Source organism: Microcaecilia unicolor, chromosome 7 (assembly GCF_901765095.1).
Source record: "Microcaecilia unicolor chromosome 7, aMicUni1.1, whole genome shotgun sequence".
NCBI lineage: Eukaryota > Metazoa > Chordata > Amphibia > Gymnophiona > Siphonopidae > Microcaecilia > Microcaecilia unicolor.
In genome coordinates, this window is record NC_044037.1 from 21,238,751 (window position 1) to 21,262,209 (window position 23,459).

The 23,459-nt window shown below is 44.3% G+C and overlaps 1 protein-coding gene across 3 annotated transcripts; it reads right to left on the reverse strand.

Annotated features, from left to right (window-relative positions):
- Positions 1 to 1,080: 1,080 nt before the first annotated feature.
- VBP1 (VHL binding protein 1) lies at positions 1,081 to 23,219 on the reverse strand. 3 transcript variants are annotated; one of them, XM_030209999.1, is made up of 6 exons: positions 23,169 to 23,219; positions 17,390 to 17,514; positions 14,741 to 14,807; positions 6,851 to 6,949; positions 5,118 to 5,256; positions 1,081 to 1,623 (listed from the first exon to the last, which is right to left on the reverse strand). In XM_030209999.1, the coding sequence occupies exons 2-6, from the start codon at positions 17,494 to 17,496 to the stop codon at positions 1,553 to 1,555; spliced, it is 483 nt and encodes a 160-aa protein (XP_030065859.1). In that variant the 5' UTR covers positions 17,497 to 17,514; positions 23,169 to 23,219; the 3' UTR covers positions 1,081 to 1,552. The 3 variants fall into 3 exon arrangements, with proteins under 3 accessions (XP_030065859.1, XP_030065858.1, XP_030065860.1); XM_030209998.1 differs by having other exon boundaries at positions 23,104 to 23,201; XM_030210000.1 differs by having other exon boundaries at positions 17,390 to 17,510; positions 23,104 to 23,191.
- Between the last annotated feature and the right edge of the window lie 240 nt (positions 23,220 to 23,459).

A 23,459-nucleotide genomic window follows, 5' to 3' on the forward strand; every position in this document is an offset into this window, starting at 1 on the left:
TCAATATTCCCAACAAACAGTACCAGTAACGCAGAAATTTACTCTGGTGGAGATTTGTGCTCTAGTATTTTATCCCCCCCCCAAAAAAATGTATTGCATTTGTATCCCCCATTTTCCCACCTATTTGCAGGCTCAATGTGGCAACAAAGCAGGAAACAGCAAAATACCGACAGTTTCTCCACGACAATGTAGTCTCATTTCTCAAGTAAAAGCAGAACGGGCTCAGCTGGTCCCTCTGGACAAGGAACTTTATGGTCACCATATTCATAGTAAACAAATTGAGGTGAATACATTTCACTTAAGGGAATCACAAAACACTATCAATACAGTGACACCCTATTCATAAGGCATGTTCATTCAATAAAAATGGGAGAAAAAAGATACGATCTCAATTTCTGTGTAAAAACACCACATTTCTCCGTACACAGGGAACAATGTTTTAAAGGGGAAAAGGCTCAGTAATTAGGGAGGTGTCGTATATGCTTTCTAGACACAGTCATGTTAATTAAAAAAAAAAAACAACAAAAAAAGATTTCCAGACACTTATTTAAGTTTCACTATTTTAATAGAATGAAATAAAAGTATAAAAACTTTACAGGTGTCTTGTATTTTTTTTTACATGAACAGTTAACACTTGCATTACTCCTGCAATGAAAGCTGTATCACCAGTCACACAGAGCTGTAACTATGACCCTCTCTCATCTCACCACTGTTGCAATAGTTTGGTTTTATTATGAAAAATGCAGAGGTAAAGTTTCATCACCACAAGTATCCATATGCAACAAAAATTAGTCTAACAGAGGTTATTTGTGTTTTAAGACAAGTTTCACTTTTTAAGCAACTGTGCCAGATTGTTAAGACATTTAAAATAGATGCCTGCATGAGGAACTGTAATGGTATTACTGCAGATTATCACCCCATGTGCTGGCTTTGTATACCTGCAAAGATTAGACCACATTAAGAGACAAGTCTCCACACGCCTTGTCCTTAGTCTCTCACCTTTAAGGTTATCTTCCTGCTAACACAGGCCATTAACTTGCTCCAGGTAAAGTGCACAAAGATCAGTGGCTGGTGATTTACTGGCCAGTTGTACTTTCCACCAATAATTGGTAGAAAGTGTTTTTACTGGTGAAAGCCTGTCAATGAATGCTACTAAGAAACTTAAAAAAATAGGTTTACATTGTGCTGTCCCAGTCACTATAACAGCAGTTGAATATGGACTTCTGGTTATCCTCACCAAGTGTGCGCTTTTAATGGGCACATCACATTTCTAAACACACTCCAGGTAACAGAATTACTTCAATGCAAATTAAACCTGGCCAACAGATGAATCTGTCTTTTTATTGGGTAATTCTTTGTGAATAATCCAGAAATATCATGCATGCATGAAACAGTCTGAGCTGACAAATAAATAAAATGTTGTTTGCTATTCATTCTCACCTCCCACCCCCCCCCCCCCCAAAAAAAAAAAAAAAAAAATTTTTTCATATATTTTCTGAAAAAGGGGCAAGATAACACCACCCCTTTGGGGAATGTGATGGGTTTATTTAAACTATACTGTGCTTTTGGAAATATCCTCCTTGTTTCTTCTCTTTACATCCCAATTGTACACTCTGGCCATATCTGCGAAGGAAAGTTAAGGTGATAGCTTGTGTCCGTCCATTCCACTGTCAAAGCCAGGTTAATCTTAAATGCTTTTACAAGTTTTTGCTTTCAATTTCATCACAGCAAAAGATGTCTAAATGAGGGGTTTGAATTTTGTGCCCTGTGACAGAAGAATGTAATCCCACAAAGTTCTATCAGATTCTTATTTTATACTAGTAAAAAAAGGCCAGTTTCTGACAAATGAAACAGGCACTAGCAAGGTTTTCCTCAGAGTGTGTATGTTTGAGAGAGAGAGAGAGAGAGAGAGAGAGAGAGAGTGTGTGTGTGTCAGAGAGAGAATGAGAGAGAGACAGAGACAAAGTGTGTGTGTGTTTGTGTGAGAGTGTGAGACAGCGTGTCTGTCAGAGAAAGTGTATGTGAGAGACAGTGAGTGAGTGTGTGCCCCCCCCTCGCAGGGCCCCCCTCCCCACACCCACCTCTGGTCTCAGGACCCCCTCCCCACCTCCCTCACCCCTGCCCCCCCCAAGCCATCTATGTCCAGCGACCCTCCTCCTCTAGCCTCTCACGTTGCTGCGCTCCTCCGGGGTCTTACTCCAGGGGCAGTGACATGGAGGCGAGAGGAGGAGCGGCTGCAGAGCCGACAGCCAATGCCTGATGGCTGTCTGCGGTGCCGTGCTTGATGTTTAAAATCATTTATGGCTTTTTTTCTTTTTGTAGCGGTCGCTGCTGCTCAACAGGAGAAGCAGCAGCGGACGGACAGCGTTACCAATGGCAGCTGCGGGTGGCAAAGGGGTTGATGTGCTTCCGGGAGGGGGGGGGGGGGGGGTTCTCTGTGCACCGCTCCCTGCCACTTGCCCGGAGCAAGTGGCAGGGAGCAGCACACTCACAGCTGATTCCCAGGCAGGGGGAGTAGGGAAACACACGGAGCAAGTTGCTCCACGTTTCCCTACTCCTCCCCCTGCCTGGGAATCAGCTGTGAGTGATGTCAGCCTGGCTACGGAGCCTAGTTGAGCAACTCCAGGAGCCACGGACACAGGCAGTCACTCATTAGAACGTTGGTGGTGAGAATTATATAGGATGTGGCCAGGGCCGCCGAGAGGGAGGGGGGCAAAATTCCCTGGGCCCAGCCTCCAAGGGGGGGCCCTGCTCCAGGGTCTCTATCCTGCTCCTCACGGATCCCAACAGGAGCAGGAGAGAGAAAACTCCGGCAGCGCCCCCCCCCCTTGCTTCTACCGCCGTGCCGAGTTGCCCCCCCCCCTCAGGCGAGTGCTCGGTTTTGAAACCAAGCATGCGCAACAAGAGAAAAAAAGCAGCCGCAGGGGCAAGGCAGACACAGAGAAGAGCAGTGCTGGATTCTTCCGCTAGCGGGGCCTCAGGATCCCCACCAGCCCCAAGGTACCTCAGTTGTAGCAGCAGTGATCCTGGGGGGAGGGGGGCGGGAGCAGCAATGATCCGGGGGTGGGGGTGGCGGCAGTGGCCCTGCCCCAGGCCCGGCTCAGTCTCTCGGTGGCCCTGTACAATGCATACAACCACTTGGCTACAAATCTTGACCACAAAGAGCATGCAGTCTAGGAGGCAAACACTAGCCCACTCCTGCAGGGATCGTGGCTGCAGCAGCTTCCTGAGAGATGAGGTAGCAACAGCACAATCACAGAAAGGGAGGGCGCTTAGTGTTTATCCTCTCAATAAAAAAAATCAACTAATTTACTTTAATACTGTTACCTTTCTTCTAATCCAAAAGATGATTTTCCTGCCCACCTTATGCAGATCTCACTCTCTTTCAGCCCGTTCATATAAGCACCCGAGTATGGATCTTGACTGTCATGGGCACATAAGAACAAACTATAGCCTGGAGCTGCAAAAGTTACATCCAAAATATGGCAACACACTGCTAGCCAAAAGAAAAGCACAAAGCCAACAAATTCAGAATGCCCATCATCTTCTACCCTTCAGGACTCCTTCCTCCCTCAATCAGTGGGGACATGAAATAAGGTCGCCTTGGCAGCAACTGAAGTATCAGAATGTTAGTTGCTAAGATAAAATGAGTACTTAATCTTCCTGATGTGCACATTCCAAAGAGCCAGTCCGCCGGGGCACTATACTACGTTATAAATGAGGAAAGATATATTTGCACTGGATTTCCCGCCAGGTAGAGGAGAACGAACATACGGGCATTGGTCAGCTTTATCGCTGCGGGTGTTGGGACAGTTATGGGAGGAAGGGAAATGTCAGTCGTTTCAGGCTCTGAGAGAGGAGTATGGATTGACTGACAGAGACCACTTTCATTATATGCAGGTGAGGGATTTTATGCATCGTAAGGCCAAAGACGAACTATTGCTGACAATAACAGAACTGGAACGGGCCATGGGCTCAGGGGCAGGGAGGGGTGGCATATCCTGGATTTATAAAGCGCTCTTACATCAATCTTCCCCCTTGTCCCAATATACTGATAAATGGGAGACTCTTTTATCCGTTCATTATGAGCGGGATAAATGGCCCCGAATATATAAAACTTTACTGAATTTTTCTGTGGCAACCCCTCTGGTGGAGAATGGGTACAAGATGTTATACCAGTGGTATCTCTCCCCCCACAGAATATCACGTATATTTTACACGGTGGTCTCAACGTGTTGGCGGGGTTGTGGAGCTCGCGGTACATTCTGGCACATATGGTGGGACTGCCCGACCATAAAGCAGTTTTGGACAGACTTAATATCACACCTCCACACTAAGCTGGGGTAGCACTCACGCCGAGCCCGGAGCTTTGCTTACTTAACATACCAGTGGAGGGCATACGTCGCTCTTTTCATGGTATTCTCTCTCATGTAGTAACAGCAGCACGTATTTTAATTGCTAGATACTGGAAACAAACAGCGATCCCTACGTTGGATCAAGTCTTTTAAAAAAGTGGATTACTGTTGCTTAATGGCTAAAATGACAGCCGTGAAGCGGGGACAGATGGTAAGATTTCTCAAAGTGTGGACAATATATATGGACTGGAGAGGGATCTCTGTTTGATAAGGTGGAGGATTCCTTCGGTTTGAACTGTTGAGCCTGACTGTTGCTACCCTGGAGGGAGGGTGGGAGGGGGGTAGGGTGCGGGGGGGGGGGGGGGGGTGTTGGGGGAGGGGATATGTAGCATTTGTTGTCAACAGCGCATTTGGACTGTACATTGAGTTGAAGTATTGACTATTGTATTGAACTTGTTTATGTAAAATAATAAAAATTCATTAAAAAATAAATAAATAAATGAGGAAAGATCCCTTAAATTATCTTTCCACGCTAGACATGCACTCCATTCCCCAGCATCCCAGCTCACTTGCCCTTGAGGGTGGACAGTAGATGCTATTACAGGAGCCGAGCTATCTCGTCATTCCTCTTTCAAGGACTGTTGGACACTTCAGCTGCGGAGTCAGAAGCAAGACACTTGTGTGGGAGCAAGGAATATTAAAAGCACCTGCAAAAATACTAGAATATAGGGTTTTTTTTTTCTCTCATCTCAAAAAGGATACTGACTTCTGTAGTTGTGAACTGGTCTCGAAGAAAATCCAGATCCTCTTCTGCAGAATCCAGATTCCTCGTCGCTGTTGACAGATTTTTCTCTAACAGCGCCTGAGCCTCATCGATATCGTATTCAAGCATCACGTTAGCCTGAAGGAAAAAAAATCTCTTTGTGGTGAGAGCGCAAACATGGCTTAGCTTACAAAGCCTTCCAGACAACGGCACTAAAGGGCTAAAGTGAAAGCAAACGCGTCCATCTGAAACAAGGCAGGCAGCGGTACGTTACTGAACAACCCTCCCGTCCCCCTCTCTAACCTTGTCACATCTTTTATTTTTGTCTCCCATATTCATCCTCCCAATTTGGCTAACATCTAGCTGTTAGCTGGTTAGGAGTACCTTTATTTGCAGGTATCACCGTCTTCCATTTTTAATTACTTCAACCATAATGCCACACCAGCAGAATTACCATGAGCCCTTCTTGCTGAGAAGAGCAAGCTGCATCTCTCTCAGGTGCACATGCTAATCCTGTTCACGTTCTTCTACTAAACGCTTAGCCTGAGCCCAAATCACATCGAGCAGCAATACTGTACTTTTAGCCCTCCGTTCTGCACCGAGCGATCAGGATTGTCCCTTGTACGGAGTATTCAGCACCACCCTTCCCATGAACTGCATTGTGATTTATTCAGGAGCAGTTTGTTTTCTCTTACAGTAGTTGTCTATTTTAATAAGACAACTTATTCAGAAGAAAATGACCAAGGGGTACATTATCACCAGAAAGTTACAGAACTGAATGCACAGAGGTCTGCCATCTGACATGTATGGGAAAAAATGACCTACAGAGCCCTAAAAATATCAATCAAAATAACAGAAGGCAAAAAAAACCTGTTTAGTGAACTAATCTAATACATTTCAGGACTTTACATTCCCTTTGTTAGGTCAGAACAACATAACTCATTCTGTCTGGACCTGAGGAAGACAGTGTAAATTCAAAAGAAATGTACTAGACCAATATAAAAAGGTCAATAAGAGTAAGCATTTGCTAATGCTGTTATCACATGCAATTACTAAACATCATGATTATGTTTTGGTTGTTAACCTTTATTTCTGTGCATTCAAATGAGAACACGACAACCACACTACTTTAATATAGTAAAGGATAAATGAGTAGGAAGCAGAATTTCATCAAAACTACTTGAGAGGTTTATGAACAGTATATTAAAAACTGAATACCTGGGTTTAAGACAAGAAAGAAAAGTCTTCACCGCAGGGGCGTAGCTAAGTGGGGCCAGGGGGCATGGGCCCCGCAGATTTAGCCCTGGCCCTCCTGCTTTCACACCCCCCCCCCCCCCCCCGCCAGGTACCTTTGCTGGCAGGGGGGGGGGGGGGGGCCCCAACAACTGCCAGCCGAAGTCCTCTTCAGCGCCGGTCTCCGGCGCGTTGCTGATCTGGATTTTGTTTCTGTGAGTCCTGACGTCCTGCATGGTCGTGAGGACTCACAGAAACAGAATCCAGATCAGCGAACGCGCTAGACTCGGAGACCAGCGCTGAAGGGGACTTCGGCAGGCAGGGGTTGAGGACCCCCGCCAGCAAAGGTACCTGGCGATGGCAGGGGAGAGGCAGCAGCGCCGGGGGGAGGGGGGGCTAAAATGTGCCTCCTCACCTTGGGCTCTGGACCCCCCACCCGCCAAAGTCTGGCTACGCCCCTGCTTCACAGAACGTACACAGATGGTTTCAGTATACTCACCCCCAACCATAAGCATACTTTATTTGTAGGAGGAACTGAGGCTTTGCAATACAAGTTATCTGCCAATAAAAACCTGGTCTCCATTGGATCTGTGGACTCCTGCAGAAATAAAATAGTCGTTTGTATAATGACACCGAGCTGCATGTTCAGCAGCAAGTCCATTTGTAGGCCGCACAATCTCATCTTGTTGCCTACAGATAAATTGCCTGCTACTTGCTATGAGAAAACAGCAACCTCAGTTCCCAACATGCAACTTCTAAAAAGGCTTCTGAGAAAGCACAGAAGTAATCTGTGTACAAGGGCTGTTACCACCCTAATAGCAATTGTATGGCTGCATCGGGTTACCTGCACAGCATGATCATCTTAAAACCTGAACTTCATGTTTGTGGGAAAGTTGACTATGTTGGCCAATGGCTTTGCTAATATTGGTAGCTCTATGGATTGTTAGACAATGTGGTGATAAAACATGGAGGGGGTTCTGGGTGCTGGACTTAGTGCCCTCTTTGTAAAGCTTGGAGGAAGATAAGGCATGGTACACTTGGGATGGATATGAAGGATGACAGTAGGGAGAATAATCGAGTAGTTAGGACAAAATTTGGGAAGGATAGAGAGGGTGCTAAGCCTGTAAGTTCCCCTGTGCAATGTAGCATCATCTACCCAATGTGGAAAAAAACTCAAGGGCCTTTACTATGTTAATTCGCCCTCCTCCTACTGCATCACTTGTACATGCTGTCAGAACACCCCAAGACTCAGGTTCACAAATCAGTCCTCAGAAGCTGTGCTCTATAACTGATACACAGCACAAAACTTACATCCACCAAGGTGCTGTTTTAAGAGCACCATCAGTATAAAACCATCTCCTAAAAACAAAACCATCACTTGACCCTACCTGCCCCTCCAACTACCGCCCCATCTCTCTCCTACCCTTCCTCTCCAAAATACTTCGCTGTCTTGATTTTCTCTCCTCTCATGCCATCCTTGATCCACTTCAATCCGGTTTTCACCCTCTACACTCGACAGAAACAGCACTCTCTAAAGTCTGCAACGGCCTGCTCCTCGCCAAATCCAGAGGCCACAATTCCATCCTCATCCTCCTCTTCTTGCCACACTGTCCTCTTTTGGGTTCCAAGGCTCTGTCCTCTCCTGGTTCTCCTCTTATCTCTCCCACCGCACCTTCAGGGTACACTCTCATGGATCTTCCTCCACTCCCATCCCACTATCTGTTGGAGTTCCCCAGGGATCTGTCCTTGGACCCCTTCTCTTCTCAATCTACACCTCTTCCCTAGGCTCACTGATCTCATCTCATGGTTTTCAGTATCATCTTTATGCTGATGACACCCAGCTATATCTCTCCACACCAGACATCACCGCGGAGACCCAGGCCAAGGTATCGGCCTGCTTATCCGACATTGCTGCCTGGATGTCCAACCGCCACCTGAAGCTGAACATGTCCAAAACCAAGCTCCTCGTCTTTCCACCTAAACCCACTTCTCCTCTTCCTCCACTCTCTATCTCAGTTGATAACACCCTCATCCTCCCCGTCCCATCTGCCCGAAACCTCGGAGTCATCTTCGACTCCTCCCTCTCCTTCTCTGCGCATATCCAACAGACTGCCAAGACCTGTCGCTTCTTCCTCTTCAACATCAGCAAAATTCGCCCTTTCCTCTCTGAGCACACCACACGAACTCTCGTCCACGCTCTCATTACCTCTCGCCTTGACTACTGCAACCTACTCCTCACCAGTCTCCCACTTAGCCATCTATCCCCCCTTCAATCCGTTCAGAACGCTGCTGCACGTCTTATATTCCGCCAGAACCGATATACTCACACCACCCCTCTCCTCAAGTCACTTCACTGGCTTCCGATCAGATACCGCATACAATTCAAACTTCTCCTCCTTACCTACAAATGCGCCCGGTCTGCGGCTCCTCACTACCTCTCTACCCTCATCTCCCCCTATGTCCCCGCCCGTAACCTCCGCTCACAGGACAAATCCCTCCTTTCAGTTCCCTTCTCCACCACTGCCAACTCCAGGCTCCGCTCATTCTGCCTTGCCTCACCCTTTGCCTGGAACAATCTTCCTCAACCCCTACGCCAAGCTCTCTCCCTACCCATTTTCAAATCTCTGCTTAAAACTCACCTCTTCAATGCTGCGCTTGGCACCTAACCTTTCGTGAAATATAGTATTCCCTATCAGACAGACTCCACACTTGTCTTTAGATTGTACACCTGTCTTTTAGATTGTAAGCTCCTTGAGCAGGGACTGTCCTTCCATGTTAAATTGTACAGCGCTGCATAACCCTAGTAGCGCTTTAGAAATGTAAGTAGTAGTAGTAAAACAAGGACCTAGAACATAGATAAAATAATACTTTGTCCTGGAAAGAATGAGAAAAGGCTGATCAGGCAGATATTCAACAATAGCTATAAGAACATTTCTCCCCGAGTGACTATAAGGGATTTTTGCATTTAGCTCATTTTTCTGTAGTAGCTCAAGGAAAGTTACATTCAGTTACAGGAGGTACTGTCCTGTCCCCAGAGGGCTTGTAAGTCTGTACCTGGGGAAGTAAAGGTTTAAAACTTGCTCAAGACTGCAAGAAGCGGCAGTGGGATTTGAACTCTGGTTTTACTGGTGCTCAACTTGCTGCTCTAATCACTAGGTTACTCCTCCACTTCCCATAAGAAATTATTTATGATCACTTAGCTTAGCAGGCCCAGACCCATATGGCAGACCCCCACCCCCCCCCAAAAAAAATAAAAAGGTACAAATGCCACAAAAACTGTACCCTCATTAGCATGATTAATCAATGAAGTCCTCAAACCTCAGGAGCAGTGACCATGGAGAAATTAGATCTTACTTGTGTACTTTCCTTTAGTCGCTCAAACCATGCCCTACAAGTGGGTATATGTCCTCCTAGCAGCAGATGGGGAGACCGAGATAAACTGTGAAGTGAATACACTTGGTGCTGTGGAGCCCTGTGTCCCTCAGTATTTTTAATGACAAAGCAACCAAAAAGAACAAAGGTACAACGGATCCTCCTAAATAGCCCCATGGGGAACTGAACAACTAGGAACTACCTGAACATCCTGTAGCACAAAAGTTAGTCTGGATGATTTATGCCTCTCTTGGATCGTCTTCTGGGGTTTTTTTTGAGCTGAGACTTTCCACAGGGTCTCCTAGAAGCCAGCCGGCTTCCACCTTCTGCTTTTTCTTGCAGTGGTAAAATCACGAATCACCACAAAACAGTCAAGAAACTAGGGAGGAAATGGGCATGGTCTGGACAGACTAAAGGAAAGTACATTAGCAGGTAAGACCTAATTTCTCCTTCCTTAGCATCAGCTTCAGACCAGGCCCTACGAGTGGGAAGTTCTAGAGCAGTACTCACCGGTGGTGGGAAACAGCCAACCCTCGCTCCAGAACCGACGCCCCCAAGGCAGCCTTTCCTCAAGCTTGGACAAACGATGCTAGATGAAAGCATGCAGGGACAACCAGGTAGCCACCCTACAAATGTCTGTGACTGGAATTGTGTGCTCTGCCCACAAGGTCACCTGCGCCCGGGTTGAATGCACATGCAGAACATGCAGATCCCGAGGATCACCCCTGCCCCTGAGCAAATAAACAGAGATCGCCTCCCAGAGCCACCTGGAGATAGTCACCTTCAAGGCGGTCTCCCCCTGCAGTAACCAGCAAAAAGAACGACAAGCCGATCGGAGAGTCTAAACTCTGCTGTCCTATGTAAATAACAGCAAACAGCCCGACGAACATCAGGCCAATAGAGATGGTCACCAGCCAAAAGAGATGGTCTGGTTTAACATGAAACGGTGAGATCACACCACCACATTCCTCGAGAAACAGGAAAAAAAAGGCTCCCGGAATGTAAGGTCCTGAAGCACCGAGACTCTCCGCATTGATGCTATGGTGATCAAAATGGACACCCTGAGGGTAAGATCCTTCAGGTTTGCCGTTAGCAAAGGCTCAAAGGGAGGGTGCAGTAAAGCGGCCAGCACCAAATTCAAGTCTCAAAGTGGAACGATAGACCTCACCAGAGAGTACAAACAAACTTCCTGTACAAAACAGGTGACATTGGAACGGATCGAGAGGGAATGACCCTGGACCAGCCCCCGAAAGACCATGAGGGCTGCCAACCAGACCTTCAAAGACGAGAGGACTAACCCCTTCTGAAAACCATCCTGGAGAAACTGCAATATCTCCGTGACAGAGGACTGCTGAGGTACCACCCTACAGTCCGAAAACCAGACCTCAAAATGTCCCATTCCCTGACATAGGCCAGCAAAGCGGAACACTACCTTGTGCTCAACCAAGTAGAAATGACAGCCGCCGAATAACCATGCTTCAACCACCATGCGTTAAGAGCCACACCATAAGCAATAATCGAACCGCGCCCAGCATGGCCACTGGCCCTTAAAACAGCAGCAGAGTCGCGAGAGACAGCCAAAGGGGCTGGTCGGCCAGCAAGCGCATCAGATCCCTGTATCACAGACGAGGCCAGTCTGGGGCGACAAGCACCACCAGCCCCCCGAACCTGAAGCTCTAGCAAACGCGGGACCTTGGACTCACCCAACTCCTTGACCAGCTTCTTGAGTTCCTCCACAAACAGAGAGGTACTCCAAAAGGCAACTGGCTGAAGCAGACCTTGGACGCCACATCCACCACACACTGACGGAGCCACAAAAACCGATGCTCCACCAAGAAGAGCCAGGTTCTTGGCTGAGGCTCTAACCAGATCGGACAAAAAAAAGCTGCCCCATCTTCAAACTGCCAATAAAATGGCAACCACTTATTAAGACACCAATAATATCAAATTGTACTCTTCAAGTGTCCAAAATAATATATACATAACACACTTTAAATGCAAAAAAAATTTTCCCACAACTTATATAAGTTTGTCATCAACTCATTCAATTGACCTCAGCGATGTTCATTGCCAACTATAATTTTCTTATATGGCAATGTTAATAACATCCATTATCTTCATAGGTCAGCTCTACCATCGTGAGCTTTTTAAATTTTTAAATTTCTTGTCCATAGATTAACGTTAAACTCTTTGACTTATCTTATTTCATTTATCATCGGACCCAGGGGTAAAGTTGTCCGACATATGTTTCGCTCAAACCTGAGCTGCCTCAAGGACTGTCCCCTATGAAACAAAACAGTAATTGCGTTACATTCATTGCTCAGAACCGATATCTTTTAAACGAACATAAGCAATGAAAAACTCACCCTGAGCATTTATTCTAGCGCCAGCTCTGTTCAAACCTTTATAATCAAAGATGGTGCCAGCGTTTTTTATTCAGAATTAAATACCATCTAAGTGTTGACGTCAATAGTCCCTCCCCCTAGGTTCTTATTGGACCTGAGCGAAATCAAAGACGCCCATTCAAGCTCAGCATTCAAACCCATAGGGGCAACTGTTTGTAAAGTAAAAATATACCATTGTTCTCTGAAATTAAGCAGTTTATTCACTGAACCACCCTCCCTCCTCATCTCAATTTGTTCAATAACTCTCCATCTAATATCCTCACTATTATGACCCTTTTGCCATCTTCAAACTGGCCAGGTCATCCGACTGCTCACCCAGAGCATCTGGGAGGTTCTCAGCCCAATGAAAAATATGCCCTCACCACATAACCTCCACAAACAGTAGCTGCTCCACCTTCCACAAGTACCGCAGTCTTCTTGGTCACTGCTGTGACCAACACATTCACCTTAGGAACCCGGAAAAGTCCCTGAACTTCCACAGGTAAAACAATACAACCAGGCAATAGCCTGTGCCGAGTGCAACGAAAAATCCGGCTTCTGCCACTGTGCCTCCACAAGCTCCTCGAGGTCCTCATTATACGGAAAAACCTTAAAAGGTTGATGGATGCCCTCAAGGACTGGATCCCCTTTACCAGGAACCATGGGTTGTTCGTCCTGCAACCTCAGATGGTGCAGGACCTGGGCAATCAACCAGGGAAGCTCCTGCCGCCAAAAAAGATGGACTACAGAAGGATCCTCCCCCACAGGTAGCTCCCAGTACTCCAACAGGACTCCTCGAGCCCACTCATCCTCCTTCACCAGCGGGGTCCTCTACCACTTCCTGAAAGAGCAAAGCTTGAAGGGCTGTATAGTGCCCAAAAGCAACCCCAAAGGGCCACCTATGCCAGGCGCGGAACTAACACTGTTGTTGAGACAGTATGCCTGGTGCAAAAATAAAACTCAGATGAAAAGGGGAGAGGACCTCCCATCCCCAAACCAGGTAGGGAACTAGGCACCAACTGACTACCCTCCTTCCAACGGAGATCCTGAGGTTGAACACGCCTCCCTCCTGAGCTCTCCCCAGGTTCCTGCTCCACAGATGCATTGGAACCCATCGACCAGTTGTCCCAGTGCAAAGGCTCCCCAAAGCGAAGCCTCTTTACAGACCAGGCACAGGCCCGACATCGGCACGAGCCCCCAGAGCGCCTTTGTAATGGAAACTGCCATCTAGAGAAAAGGCAGGAGGCAGGCCGCACACTCCTCCCACAGTGCACTCATGTTGCCCACGCCCGGAGCAGGATAGAACCTCAGAGATCAGCAGGAGGTAAGGAAAAGCCCCTGCTATCCAACCTGACTTGATGCTTTTGATAACTTTTTGTTTGTTTGTTTGCGAAGCAAGTCGCATGGAAGCTCCTCCCCACAGGGCTGCCTGAAAGAACCCTCTTCTCTGAGAACAGGAGAGGGAGCAGATGCGGACCCCGAAACAAAGGTCGGGAAAGGAGGGGAGCCTATAAAGGGGAGAGGGACCCACATCACGGAGTGTGCACCTCTGGGGGCCACAGTGTTTTTTTTATTAAAAAAAAAAAAAAAAAAAACAAGCCTCACAATCTGTTGTTCCTGTTATCCCCCCCCCCCCCCGCCCCCCCCACACACACACCTTTTTTTTTTTTTTTAAATCTCAAACAAGCTAAAAAAATAATCCAGAGCCTACATCACCTACCTACCATCTACTGAGGGATACAGGGTTCCACAGCACCAAGTGTATCCACTTCAGTTTATCTCAGTCTCCCCATCTGCTGGTTTGAGACCGAGACAAACTGCCATCCATCATAGGGCATGGTCTGGAGCTGATGCTAAGGAAAGACCACATTCACAGGTGCTTTACTCCAACCAAGCAGCCAGCCACTGTATGTCTGTATTACTCATTTCAGCAAACAAAAAATACTTCACTATTTTATTTCTAGTTCAGTATGATTCTCCTGTTCCTTTAGTCTCCAGCTAGTTCCATAGCCCATTCTGTTTCACAGTACAAATACAAACTCATTCCGTCAATATTACAGCCAAGGTCTTCTGGCAGAGGTCACATAACACTGCACCCCCAGAACGTGGTAGGTGGGAGCTAGGTGTCACCACTGAGCAACAGGGGCTGCAAATGCTGCCTCCACAGCATCCCTAGCCCAGTTGGGGCGGGAATCGAACCCAGGTTCTCTCCAGAGCAGCACACAGAAGACACCACGCCACATCAGCCTATTTTGTTAGCTTTGGAAAAATGGAGTGGAAGAGTAGCCTGATGCTTAGTGCAGAGGCCTGAGAACCAGGGTAACCAGGTTCAACTCCCACTGCAGCTCTTTGTGACTCTCGGTAAGTCACTTAGGGCCTCTTATCAAGCTGTGCTAGCAGTTCCCGGTGTGGCATTGCCTATAAAGCCCATTCACTTTGATAAAAGAGGCCCTTAATCCTCCATTACCCCAGGTACAAAACAAGTACCTGTATATAATATGCAAAGTAAAAATATTCAAATAATACAATGTATAGAATAGTATACTACATTATAATGTCAACACAATATGCAATAAATATATCAAATAATGATCAACAAAAAAAATGTAAAACAACAAAAAAAAACAACTTACCTTTTTCTTCTGCATATGTTTTAAAATTTCTAATGTCTGTTTAATTTCTGGGATCTGACTTTTTAGCCTGTAAATGATAATATTAGTGGTTAATAAGCTTACAAATTCAAAAGATTACATTTATTGTAGTTGCTTTCTGTGAAAATACAAATGTTCCACCTGCATTTCTAAAGCTTTAAATTCAAAGTTTCTCTTGGCTAAAATCATTTCATTAAAAGGCATCACAGTAATAGGAACCCCCTCACAGATGTTACTGGATATATATGGGTCGTTCAGAGGAAATACCTCAGAGGAAACATTATTTTTTCGTAAGGGGTGTCTTCTGGCAAAGAAATGTATACTTCAAAACTGGACTTCAGAGGCAGTACCAGAATTTTGGCACTGGCGGAATATGGTGCACCAGCTGCTGATGTGGGAGGCAAGAGAAGCCAGAGGATCCCCAAAACGAAAGAATCAGTTTTTGAAGATCTGGGGAAAATATATAGATACCCTATCAGCTAAGGGTAAGAGTTTTGTACTTAATGTGCTATAAACACTATATTGAAGTTGTAGGTGGGTCAATTCCTCTTTAGGACGATTATGAGTTTTCCGTGGGGAGGGAGAGAATAGGAGGGTTAACAGAGGGGAATTTTTGGGGGTGGGGGGAGAGGGTTGGAGAAACGGAATAAAAAAGTGAAAACAGTAGGCCCGAACTGTTTGATTAGAAGGGAATTTCATGACTGGTTGTACGTATTGAATATTTGATGTTGATAAAAGTGTACACTGTTTTCAATAAAAAACCATTGAAACATAAAAGGCATCACAGTAATTTCCCCAGCACAAAAACATACAAGAGGTACAAAGTCTACTCTACGATTTCAACTATGGATTCAAGGCAGATCACAATGAAAGAAAACTTCCACAACTGGAAGAGATACTTCTTTATTTCTTATTGCATTAAACAAAAGATTACATGTTGCTTATTTATCAAAACTAAAAAGCTTTTCAACAATGAAAATATGAAGGCATAGTTCTAATTTGCGCAGGGATATTGTTCTCCTGAGAGGCAAAAGAATGTTCTATTGATTTGATCAAGTATTTTTCATTGAAAAGTTTTAAATCTGAATAAGTTCTAATGGGCCTAAACCATGCAAAGGTTTAAAATTTAAAATGGCTATTTTCAATTGAAAACGCTGCTCGACAAGCAACCAGCTGAAACTATTCAAAGGGGTAGCACACTCATTTTCCCACAACAAAAACCATTTGAGCAGCCGTATTTTGAAGCAATTCTAATTTGTAAAGTAAATGAACTGAATTGCCACTATAAGAGCAATGCTCTTATACCATTATACCTGCACTACCATTCTGAAGTTTTCCAAGCTCAAGAAAGAGAGGATTGCACAAGGTTGACACTGAAAATTTTTTTTTTAGGTTAACTAAGTCATGAATCTGTGCTTGAAATTAAAGTTTTAAATCTAGGATAATTCTTAAAACTTTGGATTTATCTCTCTCTGCTCCACAAGGCCACTTGGTGCTGGTCTTCCATATTTGTCAGGTGGTAAGATCTGGGCTTCTCACCACCCCCATAGCTCCCAGCTCCTACCCAGCTGTCTGTTCAGCTGGCTGACTGGATATGCACAAAATGCATGTGTGTATACAAACCAACAAAGGGACCCCTGACAACAAACCTATCACCCGCTGCAACACAGCCCAAGAGATTATAAAAACTAATTATCTAGCTGCAATGGAATAATTTTACTACATAACTTAGGTCAAAATGATATGATAGGCAATCTTCAGTCAATACAAACCTCTCCCTACATTCCTCCCCGGGAACTCCGCTCACTGGGTAAATCTCTCTTATCTGCACCCTTCTCCTCCACTGCTAACTCCAGACTCCGTTCCTTTTATCTTGCTGCACCATATGCCTGGAATAGACTTCCTGAGCCGGTACGTCAAGCTCCATCTCTGGCCGTCTTCAAATCTAAGCTAAAAGCCCACCTTTTTGATGTTGCTTTTAACTCCTAACCCTTATTCACTTTGTTCAGAACCCTTATTTTATCATCCTCACTTTAATATTCCCTTATCTCTTGTTTGTCCTGTTTGTCTGTCCTAATTAGATTCTAAGCTCTGTCGAGCAGGGACTGTCTCTTCATGTCCAGTGTACAGTGCTGCGTACGTCTAGTAGCACTATAGAAATGATAAGTAGTAGTCTTTGGGATTCCGGAATCTTGCTACTCTTTGGGATTTCACACAGAATCTTGCTACTATGGGATTCTGGAATCTTGCTATTCTTTGGGATTCTGCATGGAATCTTGCTACTCTTTGTCCTAATTAGATTGTAAGCTCTGTCAAGCAGGGACTGTCTCTTCATGTTCAAGTGTACAGCGCTGCGTACGTCTAGTAGCGCTTTAGAAATGATAAGTAGTAGTAGTAGTAGTAATATCCCATGTTCTTACGCTGTCATTTTTAATAGGCCAGTTCAGTATATGTGCAGTGCATACCAAATGGTCTGTTTACTAAGCTGTACTAGTGGCTTCCACGCGGCATTGCTGATACAGCCCATTCAAAGTGAACGGGCTGTATCAGCACTAGCGCCTTAGCAGCTTAGTAAACCCCAGCACTAGTAACTATTGTAATCCCATAAATGTAATATTCATACAAACTCACCTCCTTTTTTTCTGAGAAAGGTTAAGTTCCATAAATTTATATTTCTGATACTGTTCATCCAACTTTTTGAGTACTACATCAGCTGTCTCATTTCCAGGCTGTTTCATAAAAGCATCTACATCTTCCTTTAAAAAGAATCCCAGAAAAAGAAAGTGTTTGGTTAAATATAAGCTCACAATTGTTATGCATGTGATCATATAACAGAGATGAACAGCTACTAACTGTAGGAGGGGGTCATGATTTTATGACCATATCAAATTATTCCTCTAGTTTAGTTTATTTGTATTTACTTAACCGCCTTTCTGTGGCGGGCAAGGCAGTGTACAATAAAATACTATTTAGGCAAACCCACCAGAAAATTAACCTGTCAGAGGCTGCCCAATATCTGTCGGCAGACGGTGAATGCATAACTTGCTTATCTGTGTATTTGCAGCCCTTATATAGATAAAATTGGGTGATTTAATGCATTAAAAAACCATTTTTTCTTCATAGAATAGAGGCCAGCATTGGGGAAAGGTAAAGGCAAAGTCTTTAGTGGTAATGCTGAGCTGCTAAACAGATAAGGTATGCATTTAAAATTAAGCCTGCTAAACGGCAGGCCTAACTTTAAATGGATACTCACCAGTCAGATGTATATTCAGCAGCACTGGTTAAACCAGGGGTGGGCAACCTGCGGCCCACAAGACCATGGGAAGTATACACAGAAAAAGTAATTAACCAGAGTTTTGGTGATTTTTAAATACTGTATTTCACTGGAGTGGAGTGGCTTAGTGGTTAGGGTGGTGGACTTTGGTCCTGGGGAACTGAGGAACTGAGTTCAATTCCCACTTCAGGCACAGGCAGCTACTTGTGACTCTGGGCAAGTCACTTAACCCTCCATTGCCCCAGGTAGAAATAAGTACCTGTATACAATACGTAAGCCGCATTGAGCCTGCCATGAGTGGGAAAGCATGGGGTACAAATGTAACAAAAAAAAAAAAAACATGTTCAGAATAGCCACTTTGGCAGTGGAGATGAAGCCTTCAAAGCTCTCCATTCTCTCTGATTCTCTCTTAGTAATGGCAACATTTAGCCAAAAATTAAAAGTAAGGAGGATTCCTATTATACCTATACAGGCTAAATCACTTTACTATTGCTGGAGAGACTGGGCAGCTTCTGGCCATTTTGAAACTGAATGCAGATAAAACCAAGTTAATCTGGTTTGCCCCCCCCCCCCCCCCCCCCCGTTTCTCCTCCATTATTTAACAATATGATAAATGAAGTTGAATTTGGACTTGAATCCACTTTACGTATCTTAGGGGTTATTATTTATTTTTGTTACATTTGTACCCCGCGCTTTCCCACTCATGGCAGGCTCAATGCGGCTTACATGGGGCAATGGAGGGTTAAGTGACTTGCCCAGAGTCACAAGGAGCTACCTGTGCCTGACGTGGGAATCGAACTCAGTTCCTCAGTTCCCCAGGACCAAAGTCCACCACCCTAACCACTAGGCCACTCCTCCACTCCTAGCAATGAAAGATCAGCTGAATAAGTTGATCAGAGGAGTATTCTATAAGTTGAGTGTGCTTAAACGGATTAAATACTATTTGTTTTTACATGACAACCTTGATCTACTTACTTAAGCTTCTTTGCTTTCTTCCCTAGATTACTGTAACCTTTCATATATTGGTTGTTCCCAGGTCTGTGTCCCGCAATGGCAAAAGACTGGTGAAGATTGAGTGTGTATACTGTAGTTTATGATAATAAAAATTATGTATGAGCAAGGGTGTCGTGCATCTCAAGGGGGGGGGGGGGGAACACCTTAATGTTGAGATTAGCAAGTTAAATACTGTTAGCAAAATACTTTGTTATAAAATATTGTTCAAAGACTGCATCACATTTAACTACCTATATGACTATAACATGCACAGAGTGGTGGGTACAGCGTCACCTTTCCTAGGTAGACTGGATGGACCATGCAGGTTTTTATCTGCCATCATTTACTGTGCTCAGAGAATTTCTTTACTTGTTTACAAATTCTACAAAATACTGATGCCAGGCTACATTTTGGTGCTCTATACCAGGAAAAGGCTACCCTCCTGATAAAACTTCATTGGCTGCTAATTCATGCATGTTGTTTCTTCAAACTTTGCACCATTGTCTTTCAAATATTATATGGTTTAGCTCCAAGCTATTTACTGCAATTTTCTTTTCCATCTTTTCCCTCTAGGTGTTTCCAAGCAAAGAGTAATCATTTCCCCCTCATTATCCAAAATACATTATAAAAGTTTTTCACTTCTTCCTTTTTATAACAGGCTGCCAAATCCTGGAATTCTTTGTCCCAAGAAATAAAATAACATTCTTTATATTTAAGATCTAAAAAAATATTGAAGGGTTTTTAAAACATTATTATTTAAGAAGTTCTTGAAACTTATTTTTAATTTTTATATTAACCAATCTGTTGTTTCGGTCAGGGATGTCTATTCCTCAATGCTTGATTTTACTGTAATCTGCACTAAACGTTTTTTTGGTAAGAGATGGAATATAAGTCCCCCTGTTTTGTATTATATTGTATTTTTAGTTACATCAGAAAATAAGTAAAAATTTATCACTGAAAATCTATGGAGCTCTGTGCATTTCCAGTTAATGACACTATCCCCCCTCAACCCCTTTACAAAGCTGTGCAGCAATGCCAACACAGCCCATGCAAAGTGAATGGGCTGTGTTGGCATTAGCACACCAGCAGCTAAACAGGGGTATATGTAATGTTGAGGCCTTCTAGGAATAGTACTGACATTCATGTGGCCCTCTGTGTACAACGGTTCCCTATCCCTGGGTTAAACTGCCAGCACCGCTGAACATATGACTAAAAAATAACAGTGCTTAACAAGCTGACTGAATATCAGATCCTACATAAGCAGTCTATGAGAAACTGAAGGTCAATTCAAACCTTTCACTGAATTTGCTTGGTTTTATTTTGAAATCACTGACATTACTTTTCCCTACTTGCACAGATTGAGTGCTCTGCAATGCAGGGGAGATACACGTTTCTGAAACTGCCATTTTCAGCAGGACAGGATGCCGAATAAGTTTATGGTCCCATCCTTTTAGTGAGTTATAACTACAGTTGATAAGGTTATATTATACAGTTAGAGAATCAGTTTTCATAAAAGCGTTTTTGGTATAACCTTTGGCAAGGGGCAAACCATGGGCACAAAGAAATTGTTCAAGGGACAAAGGCCTATTCTACAGTCAGCTGGGCAACAGCACTATTTGCTACGGCTGATGAGTGATGATATAAAAAGCATATTAATGGCCTGATTCAGCTTTTCTCTGATTCTGTGTATATGAAGAAAAACTACCATAAGCATAGGTCCAAAGTCAACAGGAAAAAAGAACGTTTCAATGTTTTCTTTAGGTAATCAATAGAAATAAAACAAAAAACATGGAAAATAAAATGATGCCTTTTTTATTGGACATAAATTAATACATTTCTTGATCAGCTTTCAAAGGTTGCCCTTCTTCATCAGATCACCTCTCTACTCAATGTTTTCTTTAAATGTTATATCATCTTCACATCCAACAGAGTTTTTTTTAATGGGCAGGTGTCAAACAAAGCATTACAAAAGCTACCAAAGGCTTTAAAAAATGTTTGCATTGTAGCCACTACAATTTGATAAAGACATTCAAATACATCAAAGATATAACCAATGCACAAGAGGTGATCAGGTCTCAAGAAATCATAATATGACAGAGACTGAAGGGATTACATTCAAGGATATTAACTGGAATTATTTCTTCATAATAAAGGTAGTGGAAGTATAGTATAGTCTCAGTGGAATTGGTGGGGATATAACTACCGAACAAGCACAAAAGGGGTCTTTTACTAAAGATTAGAATATGTTATCTACCACAGGACTCATTTTATTCCTATGGGCCGTGCTGCAGATAACATTTAATCTTTAGTAAAAGACCCGCAAAATCCCCAGCAGTGGGGCAATGATAGAAAAGCAAGAGACCAAATAAAATCTACACTACTGTCAGGTTTCCAAAATGCACTTACCCGCTCAAGTAAGGCAGCTGGAAACCAAGGCTGAACAGCAGTCAGCTGTGAGGAAACACCTCTACCACTGAGAACAGGTCATATGGCAGATAGAAATAAGAGGTAATGGAAGCATCACGGACTGGGAGGGGAGGACAGGATTAGAATGACACAGGAACAAAGTTTGTCCCCATCCCCACAATAGTACAGTACATTACAGAAAGCGAGCGATTGTATTTTATTTAAAATGATGGAACTAGAGCAGTGAAGTCTGAGTTTGCGGGGGCCAGATGGGGTCAAAGCTTGTGGGGACAGGGTGGGGGATGGAATGGAGACGGGGAGAAACTTTGTCCCCATGTCATTCTCCAGACAGGATGCATTTAAGAGACAGCAGCAGAGCAAAGGAGCAAAAGGCTGCAGGAGAAGTAGTTGAGAAAGAGGACAGTTTAAGGAGAAGAAAGCCTGGAGATGGCTGACAGAACCACACCTTGGTGTAATAGGTGAGAAATGTAGGAAAAGTGAGAGAATTGCACTTAGGTAGTAAGTAGAGAAGAACGAAAGGGATGCATAAGAAAAGAAAAAAAAAGCAGGGTATGTGAGGAATGCAAGAAGAAACAGAGGACTGAGAAGAAACTGACGTAGACGAACAGCAGCAGGTGGCTATATATAGGTTGAAGGCATATGAAAGTGCTATATAAGGGGGTTTACTCATTTAGAAAGAACAGTCACTATATACCAATCACCCTTTTCTTCCCCCCTCCCAAACAAATTATTTTATTTTTTTTTTTTGGAGGGGGGGGGGGGGGGGAAGCACAGGCCAAGTGCGTTCGTCCCTGGTAAGCAAGTGCTGGTACAATTTTCAAATCCTGGTGAATTCCGCAGTAAGGAGTGGCCAATAAACCTGGCATTCCCACTCTATATCACTTTCTATGCTTTATATAGATGTGGAAAATTAATAATACATTTTGGCATTACCAATTTTACATTAGGAAAGCAAATATTTTTCTAAGTCTTTAATAGAAAATAGAATGACGGCTGAAAATGATGCACTAATTCTGTATTACCGTTTTTAACCAGGAATATAAAGACACGAAGATAGTTTCAAGAAAGGTTCTTTCAGTTTGTTCTGTTTTGCTGTTTCTTGTTTTTCCTTTGTATTTTGGCAAAATCTCTGAATAAAGAACCTTAGAGTTCTTAAATCAACAGCTCAAACTATACCAAATCACATTTCTACAGAAGTTTATTCATCTAAAGCAGCAACAACCGAAACAAAGTATTTCTTACAAGGAAACAGCTCTTATTGCAAAAGACGAAAGATTCAGTGCAATCTAAATTATGAGCAGCAATAAGAGACTCTAGTCTGTGCCAATCGCGTTTTTATTCCACCGATCGCCCTCCCTATCCCGTAAAAGTGAGAAACCCCATTTCCCGGCACAGACACGCCAGCTGAAGGTGGCAACTGCTCAGGGCCACGGACGTATTTCGGAACAGTCCCGACTACCAAATGCTTCTCAGCGCCTGCACGAGCAGCCCAGGCCGTGGGCAGGACAGGAGCACGCAGCAACGAACTGCCATGTAGGGATGCGGTCACTGCACCCAAAACGCAGGGGGGGGGGGGGGGGTACGGGGAGACGTGAGGAAAGAACCGAGACCCGAATCTTCCTGAAAGGCACCCCCACCCCACAGTACTAACCACAAACACCGCCTCAGGGATGCCCAAATGAGCCTTCTTCACTCCGGTCGAGTTGCAACTCCCACCTGTGGTCGCCATCTTGGCCGCCTGACGTACCCGACGTGCAATCGTTCAAACGTCGACGTGGAAACGTCATAGCCACGAGAAGATGGGAGGGGGAGGGGGAGGGGGAGGCCCCGCCCTTCCCCTACACCTGAGTGGCTGATAGAAGGGTTTAACACTTAGCCCATCCTGTTAGAATATCAATGAAATGCTTGGATGTCCCCATGCATACCCCCACCCTCCCACTGTGTCAGACTGTCAAAGTAATGCTTTGATGGTGCTCTTATATATACTATCTGCTACCACATTTGCTT

Excerpts from the sequence above, each read along its gene's own strand:
- VBP1 (XM_030209998.1), bottom strand. The coding sequence starts at position 23,181 with ATGGCGACCACAGGTGGGAGTTGCAACTCGACCGGAGTGAAGAAGGCT. Across the intron at positions 6,950-14,740 it reads AACATATGCAGAAGAAAAAG|GAGTCCACAGATCCAATGGA; the intron begins GTAAGTTGTTTT and ends TTATTTCTGCAG. Across the intron at positions 5,257-6,850 it reads AAGTATGCTTATGGTTGGGG|GCTAACGTGATGCTTGAATA; the intron begins GTGAGTATACTG and ends TTTTTCCTTCAG.